The sequence below is a fragment of the Neofelis nebulosa genome, chromosome 3, assembly GCF_028018385.1.
Source record: "Neofelis nebulosa isolate mNeoNeb1 chromosome 3, mNeoNeb1.pri, whole genome shotgun sequence".
In the NCBI taxonomy this organism is placed as follows: Eukaryota; Metazoa; Chordata; class Mammalia; order Carnivora; family Felidae; genus Neofelis; species Neofelis nebulosa.
The window spans coordinates 81,945,113-81,954,992 of NC_080784.1; the positions used below are offsets into that span (position 1 = coordinate 81,945,113).

Below are 9,880 nucleotides of genomic sequence, written 5' to 3' on the forward strand. Positions count from 1 at the left end.
AGAACTGTATGAAGACATCAGCACTGTGTTTATCTTGAGAAAATATTTAGGGGTGCCTGAGTGGCTCAGCCAGTTAAGCATCTGACTTCGGCTCAGATCATGATCTGATGGTTTGTGAGTTCAAGCCCCCCATTGGGCTCTCTGCTGTCAGCACAGAGTCTGCTTCAGATCCTGTCTCCCTTTCTCTCTGCCTCTCCCTCCCTGCATGTGTGCATGCTTTCTCTTTCTTTCAAAAATAAATATTAAAAAAAAAAAAGTATTTAGTGTCTCTACAGGCTGATACACCTGAATCAGATACTTTCATTAAAAGTTCAGATATCCAGAAGAAGAAATTCAGTATAAGTCTGTGTCAACATGGTAACTTCAGTGCTTCACCAAGGTCTAGCTCCATTCCATTGATTTAAAATAGTGTTAGGAGAAAAGAACCTATAATTTTGAGTTAGAATATACACTTGATCCTTGTATAAATTTTAACAAGCTTCAAATATTAACAAATGCCTTTGGAAAGGGAATTACTATATACCAGAACCTGCAAATGAAAGAACACATCTCACTTTTTGACACTTTAGAGAATATGCCCAAACTTGTAAGAAGCCTCCTGCCTTCAAAGTTAATATCTTGACTTTTTCTTCACCAGGTATAGAATAACCATATCATGATTTTCTACTTCAAAACACAGAACAGATTATCTTTTTGTTTACTAACAAAAAATAGGAAAGTATTGCCAAGAAACGCACATGTTTTTTGGTAGAGTGAGTAACTCTGTTCATGGTAACATGAACCAGTAACTCTGGTTCATAGAATTTTTTACACAACTATAAGATGAGAAGTGCCATGAATGACAAGCCAATATTACCAAAAATCCAGGGGAGGAAAGAAAGTGGAAAGGAAAGGGAAGGAAAAAAGCACCAAGTCATATACTAACATCAATATGCTGACACTGCAATCATGCTTCACGTGACTAATTGATGACATTTGCACATGGGATTATTAGATGCTATTTGCCACATGCCCACACACACCTCAAGATTCATTCTCCCACTTTATCTGTTCTGTGTCCTTGGAAGACTGACTTCAGACTACATCTCACAACTTCACTTGCCTTCTGGCTTCCTGGTTTGGATTTATCCAAAGGGCATCACCAGCAGGAAATCAGAGGTTAGGAAGGTGGAGAGGTCAGGAAATTGTTCCTCTGTTCTGAGGAACTGAACTGAGGCTCAGTTCTGACAGCTGTGATACTCTACAGCTGCTGCTTCTATCTTCTATTGGGAGACCCCTTTTCTTAAATCTCCATTTCTCACTCAGGGTGCAATAACATCCTCTTCCCCTTACCTTTCAGCCCCAGGGAAAGGTATGGCATCCCTCTATTATGAGGCACTGGGTGCCTCATCCCTTGTCAGTTCTTAGCCCTGCCCTCATCTCCCAGTGGTCCCTTCATTAAAGTCTCTTCCAAATCCCAGTTGAATGTGCCATCTGTTTCCTCCCGACTGATACTCTGTCCTTCTCTATTGTATCAACTGGGGTGGCTGAAGACAAGCAAGTACAAGAAATATTAGGAAACTTCCACTTGCTGAAAAGTTCAGTTGATTAGAGAACAATGCTAATGAGGCTGAAATTAGTGTCTGGCTGTGCTCCAGGACCACAGGCTGTATCCCTGACCAGCCATTTTACACACCATCAGTTACAAGGAGGACCATGCCAAAAAGGATACATGACTCTGTGCCAATCCCTCAACACTTCTAGGAGCATAATTCAAAAACTAGCCGTTCATTGAGATAGCTTCAAAATCATCTTTGTTCCCCAAAGATAGCTTTGGTAATGTGGTTCTAATGAAAATTTTTTATAGATTATTTTAAATAATAAAACCATACCTGTCAATATTTTTTTCAAGAAAACACTTTCGTTTGCTTACTAATCTGTAGCTAATTCACAATAACATAGGTGAAAAGTCAAGCTTATTGAAATATGCCTTATATTGGTAATGGGATTCAGGATTTATACAGATATATATTTAGCTCATTTCTTTAAACTTTTTCAGCTATTGTGACTAAATAAATGAAACTACACAACCGTTGTTTAAAGAATAAATAGTTAAAATATTATTTGAAGTGATTTTCTGATTATCAAGCGTAAATGACAAATTTTCCATATATATGCATATTTCCTCCAAACAAAACACTTTTCTCCTCAGTACAGTTGCTTTTACAAAACCATGTTGTAATTAGTTTACATTGTGAATGTACTATCATATTAATATTGCTATACTGAGCTTACTTCCATGGTGTTAATTTTATATGATTTGAGTACACGGAAGGAGACACTTTGTTCCCTTTGCAGAATTCAGTTTCTGACACTCTCTACTATCAGCAAGAAGTACTATTTCTACTAAAATTAAACCTATGACTTTAAGTAAAATGTGCTGAAATACTAGAGCAAAATATAATTTTATCATTAATAATGGTATAATGCTAAGATCACCCATAAGATATAGGCATTTTTATACATAGTATTTATTCTTAATCACTTTCATAAAATGCAATCTGAGTTTTATTTTTTAACAAAACCTTTTGAGTCATTTGGATAAGGTCAACAGAAAGCACAATCTTTTAACATTAGGTGATCAACTTTTTGACAATAGCAGGGCCAGCATAGCTAATGGAATAATAGCCTGCAGGGTCCAGCTAAATATGATATACGAACGTAATCAACCTCTGTGATGACTATTCAGAAGTAATCCCTTTAGCTTTGAACTGCAACATATATTTCAACCAGGCAAAAACCATATGAAGAAATTCTCTGCAGACCACACTGATACAATACAGCCTTCATATGCCGCTCTATGTGCTTGCTGCTTATAGTGAGTTTTAAATTTAAGGTAATGACCACTGTATATTCATGTGAGCATACAATACTTTTGATTTGTTGTAGAAAGGTTGAATCCATTACCAGGGGTCTAGTCTATAAACCCTGACACAACCTTTATGTACGAGTTATTATTTACCCTTTTCTAGAATAAGGCCAGTAAAAATGTTAGTCATGTCAAAATTATAAAAACTCATTTACCTTCTCATTCACAAAACTACCAGTCAGTGTCTCCTCCATTTTATTTTGCACTGCTCTACGGGTAACATTTTTTGAAATCTCATTTACATACAGTACTCTATTATATGAAAATTATAGGCCATTGTTTTCAAGTAAAGGGACGGTATGGTATGTTGATTGCAATTCAGCATTTGCTGACTTACTCTATTGCTCTTTGGTATAGTATAGGCTAAGTGGAGGCATAAATAAGATTGTTTTGTTGCCCACCTGAGGGAATCTGCCATTTGAGAGCCTACTATTAACAGAAAAGTGTCTGTTTCTACTGAAATGGTAGACAGTATAAGCAGATATCATGCTCTCAACTTTGTATTGGTTCTGATGTCCTTGTGGGAGTGATATTGGTCCTACTTTTCCAGCTTCCTTGTAAGTCTTACAGATCAAACACCACAAATCACATTCGAAGTCAAGCCCACAGCACAAAACCTAGGTTAGGAATCAAAAATGAGTGCTTCTGCAACAGTGTAACCAAGAACAAACAATCCCATGGTGTTCGCCTTATTGCAAATGAATAGAAATATCGGAACACCTGATGAGTTCAGGTGTTCCCCTATATAAATTAATCATTGCTAAGGTTTCCTAGCACAGAGAGAGTGTGGATGTCTTTTATTTAAACTGGCAACTGTGGCCTAAGTTGAGTAAAAGAACAGCTACAGATATAGCTATTCTTCTCAGAGAATCTACTTGGGAAATATTCCCACCAAAAATCATCTTTCTTCAACATCTAGGGAGTGAATGCTAAAGAATTATTTGAGACAAAGCGGGCATAATTTTAAACTCAGAAAATCCAGGAAAGATTTCCCCAGTTTAAGAGATGTTACATCCTGCCAAACCAAAGGGAAGGCTGAGTTTAAGACATTAGATAGTGTAAAATAGGTATTAGGAGGTTAAGATGTTCTATATATTGTGATGCAATGGAAAATACTAAACTGAGAAGCCCAAGGTAAAGAATGATAAAAACATATTACTTAAGGTAAAAGCTCAGCTCCTATTACAGAAAGTCCCCAAAGTACAGTAGGTTAAGAATACACAAATTTGTTTCTTCCTTAATCCTGAAGTGAGCAGTCTAGATTCACAAGGTAGCTCCACAGTCAATTAGGGGACCATGATCTTCCATTTTATTGCTCCGCCATCCCCTAAGGCAGGGTTTCTCAATCTTGCACTATTGAAATTTTGAGCTAGATGATTTTTTTGTTGCTGAGGGGGCTGGAATATGGCTATCATGGCCATTGTAGGATATTTAGAAGCATCCCTGGCCTCTATCCACTGGATGCCAGTAGCGCTTCCACCTATGAGTTGTGATGACCAAAAATGTCCCCAGACATTTTCAAAAGCCACCTGTGGGGCAAGATCACTGCCAGCTGAGATCCACTGGCTTAGAATATTGTCAATGTCTGCATGTTAGAAACTGAATCATGGGGTAATGGCGCTATGTCTAAGATTAAAGAAAAGGAAAAATTTAATGGGGAATAAATCCTCACTGTCTAACACTCAGACCCAGGAGCAGTATGTATCATTTGTTTACTTTCACTGGTAAGAATTCAGTCATTTGGCTTCAACTAAGTATTTATTTGCTGATGCGGATGATCTAATAGCAAAAAACAAACAAACAAACAAAAAACCCCAACCAACCAACCAAACAAACAAACACAAAACCCTGATAAGTGGGAGACAGAAGGAATTGCTGGAGCCATGTCTTATGTGGGCAAGAACTGATGAAGTCTAGTGAAGATGGAGTTAACCTTAGATGGGAGCGTAGTAGGTAAGATAGAGCATATAGAACAAAAACAAGTAGGTAAGTGACTGTTAACACAGAGCTTGTGGAAGTTTCTTCCTATTGGCTTTTACTTCCTCCATGAAACCAGAAAATAAATCATCAGCTGAAAACAACGATCCAGTTGCAGGATTAGAGGTTTGAGAAAATAGAAGAAAGAGCTAAATAGTCATCTAGGAGAGTAGAAGAATGAATGGACCAAGAATGCTTAATAGGATAACCTGAAAGCATTAAAAGTCCACCTAATTTAAAGTGGGGTCTGGTTGTACATAGTACAGGAGAGGAATAGGGAGACAGTTGGATGTATCTAGGGTTATGGTTTTGTCAAGTGAGTATGACAAAGTGGGAAAAGGGTAATGAAGTCAGGCTATATGCAAGGGGGAGAATGATCATGGAACTCAAGTTAAATAAAGAAGGGAAAGAAGACATCAAAACGGACAGGAACAATGAAAATGCGGCAGCATTGGAGGTCCCAGGGAAGTAGAAAAATTGCTGGTGTTGGGGTACTAGAGGGAGTGATCTAAAAGGATAAAGCTGGAAGTCAAGTAGTTGAATGCTGGCAACTGAATTTGAGGGGGGCTCGAAGTTACTGCTACTGGCAAAGTCTAAGAATGTCCATGGGAATCAATGGCTGCAGTAGGGTGTGGGACCAGCTCGAAAAGAACCGAGCTCAAGGAATTGCCACCCAAGGTGAAGAATCTTCTGCATGTACATTTAAATTGCTAAGTTAAGAAAGTAGTAGCAAGGTAACAATAAGCCAATGATAAAATCAACTGAGAATGATCCCAGTTGTGGGTAGATCACAACAATAGTTGGTTGTATAAACTGATGACTGAGTTTTAGGAAGGGAAGGAAGGAAGGAAGGTGAGTGTCCTGAAAGAGAACAATAAAGTGTAAGGAGGACATCTGTCCATTTCCAGGTCCAATGGTAGCCAGACTGACAAAAAGAAAAACAAAAAAGGCTGCTGGGCTGGCAGTGTCCTTTGAGGGCAGCCATGTTTCTGTTAGAGCAAGAAAGTAAAGAGAATTTCAGAAAATGGAATGAGGATACAGTGGAAATGTTTCAGGAGTTGTGGTAGGAGATGGGGACAAAATAGGAAATGTATAGAGCCTTATTGAAAATAGAATACAGGGGTAGAGCCTGGATGGCTCAGTCGGTTGAGCATCTGACTTCGGCTCAGGTCATGATCTCGTAGTCCATGAGTTTGAGCTCCATGTTGGGCCTGTGCGGACAGCTCAGAGCTTGGAGCCTGCTTGAGATTCTGTGTCTCCCTCTCTTTCTCTACCCCTCCCCTGCTCACTCTCTCTCTCTCTCTCTCTCTCTCAAAAATAAATCAACATTTTTTTAATTAAAAAAAAAAAGAAAATAGAATAGAATAGAATACAGGAAATGAAAGGGCTCCTGGAGTCGGAGGCCTATGATAAGCAAGAATGTAGAGCATATTATTGGATTAGTCCCAATGGATTCAACTCAAAAGTTGAAGGGCAGATATGAAAAGATATGCCTATTAATATGTATACATTTCCTGTATCTGATTTAATTATTTGGATACTTTATATTGCTATCTAAATTAATCTTCCTTTTGACTATTGTTCTAACAAGTCATTTTGTCCCCCAAAAGGTGGCTATTCCAGTTGCCATTTTATGTATCACAAGAATTCTGTGGATTAGGAATTCAACCATGGTTTGGCTAGACATGAGTTGAGGTCACCCGATGGTGGTGCTCAGCTGACAGATAAGCTAGTTTGAAGGATCCAAGACAGCTTTCCTCACAGACTGGAGCCTTGGAGGGATGGCTGGAAGTTTGGAATCAGCTGGAAAGGTCAACTGGATCATCTTCTATGTGGTCTCTCCAGGATGGCAGGATGGTAGGGTTTTTTATATGGTGACTGGCTTCCTCCAAAGCAAGCACCCTGAGCAAACCAGGAGGAAGCTGCACAGCCTTTTCTGACCTCACCTCAGAAATCATGAAGCCACTCTTTCCACATTCTAATGATTACAAAAGGGTCCAAAGCCTAGCCCAATTTCAAGAGAAGGTGAATTAGATTCCACCACTTGAAGATCATATTGTTGAGAAACATGTAAAGTGGGAGATATTGTGGCTATCTTTGACTAATATAATCTGCCCTGGTGACACAAGTAATACATTCACTTTGATCATTCAAGTGACCAGGATAGGTATCTCTGAAAAGAGACTCCCAGGTTCAAGCTCAATATAACTGTAAATTATATCTGTGAAAAACCATTAAATTTACACATCTTTTTTCCTGTAGGAGGATCTAGAAAACCCACAATGGAAAGTTTGTATCAAATCCCAGAGAATTCGGAAGAACTCAATGGGTAAGATAAACCAAGTTAAAAGTTTCTATTGCATATACATTAGGCAAAATATTAAGCATAAACTGATTCTCCAAACACAAGAAGAATAATTTCATCTAGTACTTGATAATACTGAAACACTGTCTAAAAAAAAATCACAGATTTACTTTTATTTTTTTATTTTTTTTTTATTTATTTATTTATTTATTTATTTATTTTTTAATATATGAAATTTACTGTCAAATTGGTTTCCATACAACACCCAGTGCTCATCCCAAAAGGTGCCCTCCTCAATACCCATCCCCCACCCTGCCCTCCCTCCCACCCCCCATCAACCCTCAGTTTGTTCTCAGTTTTTAACAGTCTCTTATGCTTTGGCTCTCTCCCACTCTAACCTCTTTTTTTTTTTTTTCCCTTCCCCTCCCCCATGGGTTTCTGTTACGTTTCTCAGGATCCACATAAGAGTGAAACCATATGGTGTCTGTCTTTCTCTGTATGGCTTATTTCACTTAGCATCACACTCTCCAGTTCCATCCACGTTGCTACAAAAGGCCATATTTCATTCTTTCTCATTGCCACGTAGTATTCCATTGTGTATATAAACCACAATTTCTTTATCCATTCATCAGTTGATGGACATTTAGGCTCTTTCCATAATTTGGCGATTGTTGAGAGTGCTGCTATAAACATTGGGGTACAAGTGCCCCTATGCATCAGTACTCCTGTATCCCTTGGATAAATTCCTAGCAGTGCTATTGCTGGGTCATAGGGTAGGTCTATTTTTAATTTTCTGAGGAACCTCCACACTGCTTTCCAGAGCGGCTGCACCAATTTGCATTCCCACCAACAGTGCAAGAGGGTTCCCGTCTCTCCACATCCTCTCCAGCATCTATAGTCTCCTGATTTCTTCATTTTGGCCACTCTGACTGGCGTGAGGTGGTATCTGAGTGTGGTTTTGATTTGTATTTCCCTGATGAGGAGCGACGTTGAACATCTTTTCATGTGCCTGTTGGCCATCCGGATGTCTTCTTTAGAGAAGTGTCTATTCATGTTTTCTGCCCATTTCTTCACTGGGTTATTTGTTTTTCGGGTGTGGAGTTTGATGAGCTCTTTATAGATTTTGGATACTAGCCCTTTGTCCGATGTGTCATTTGCAAATATCTTTTCCCATTCCGTTGGTTGCCTTTTAGTTTTGTTGGTTGTTTCCTTTGCTGTGCAGAAGCTTTTTATCTTCATAAGGTCCCAGTAATTCACTTTTGCTTTTAATTCCCTTGCCTTTGGGGATGTGCCGAGTAAGAGATTGCTACGGCTGAGGTCAGAGAGGTCTTTTCCTGCTTTCTCCTCTAAGGTTTTGATGGTTTCCTGTCTCACATTCAGGTCCTTTATCCATTTTGAGTTTATTTTTGTGAATGGTGTGAGAAAGTGGTCTAGTTTCAACCTTCTGCATGTTGCTGTCCAGTTCTCCCAGCACCATTTGTTAAAGAGACTGTCTTTTTTCCATTGGATGTTCTTTCCTGCTTTGTCAAAAATGAGTTGGCCATACGTTTGTGGGTCTAGTTCTGGGGTTTCTATTCGATTCCATTGGTCTATGTGTCTGTTTTTATGCCAATACCATGCTGTCTTGATGATGACAGCTTTGTAGTAGAGGCTAAAGTCTGGGATTGTGATGCCTCCTGCTTTGGTCTTCTTCTTCAAAATTACTTTGGCTATTCGGGGCCTTTTGTGGTTCCATATGAATTTTAGGATTGCTTGTTCTAGTTTCGAGAAGAATGCTGGTGCAATTTTGATTGGGATTGCATTGAATGTGTAGATAGCTTTGGGTAGTATTGACATTTTCACAATATTTATTCTTCCAATCCATGAGCAGGGAATGTCTTTCCATTTCTTTATATCTTCTTCAATTACCTGCATAAGCTTTCTATAGTTTTCAGCATACAGATCTTTTACATCTTTGGTTAGATTTATTCCTAGGTATTTTATGCTTCTTGGTGCAATTGTGAATGGGATCAGTTTCTTTATTTGTCTTTCTGTTGCTTCATTGTTAACAGATTTACTTTTAAATGTTACATAAGGTTAAGTGTTTTTCATCTTTTAAGCCATGTCGGAAAATTAAAGAAAACAAAATATCTTTCAAGCAAATGTCTTTTTCTTTCTGCCCCAATATAAGATTAAATTTTGTAATTTATGTATTTCAGATTTCCAGATAATCGAAAAAATGAGACTTAAACCAGCTTTTGACTCAGCAACAAAGCAAGAAGAAATTTATCATGTCACCTTTGTCTTTGATAACTGTCATAGGAGTATGTTACAAATAATACAGATAAAGTTATAATAAAACTATGACTATGTTTAGATTGGATTTTGTATTGCAATGTACTACTACAAATTTAATCTAAAATTGATGAGAATAAAAAATGTATCTCAAATGCTTAGAACTGTCAACAATTATTCATAAAACAAACTATAAATTTTCCTCTTATCCACTATTCCACAAGAAAAGTGTAATTATAGAATCAAATTTGGTTGTGTCTAATGAGAAAATAATTTTATTTTTTCTTTAAAAAAATTTTTTTAGAGAGAGTGTGCGAGTGGGGGAGAGGGGCACAGGGAGAGAGAGAATCTCAAGCAGGCCTCCACACTCAGTGCAGACCCCAAAAAAGGGCTCGATCTCATGACCCTGGGATCAT

General features: G+C 38.1%; 1 protein-coding gene across 10 annotated transcripts in view; it reads left to right on the forward strand.

Moving 5' to 3' along the window:
• TTC29 (tetratricopeptide repeat domain 29) overlaps window positions 1–9,552 on the forward strand; it is a 668,675-nt gene extending 659,123 nt beyond the window's left edge. For all 10 annotated transcript variants that reach the window (XM_058721224.1, XM_058721230.1, XM_058721227.1 and 7 more), the window contains 2 exons: window positions 7,148–7,214; window positions 9,389–9,552. In XM_058721224.1, coding sequence (XP_058577207.1) covers window positions 7,148–7,214; window positions 9,389–9,419 — 98 coding nt within the window. In that variant the 3' untranslated portion in view covers window positions 9,420–9,552. The remainder of the gene's footprint in view (window positions 1–7,147; window positions 7,215–9,388) is intronic.
• The last annotated feature ends 328 nt before the right edge of the window (window positions 9,553–9,880 follow it).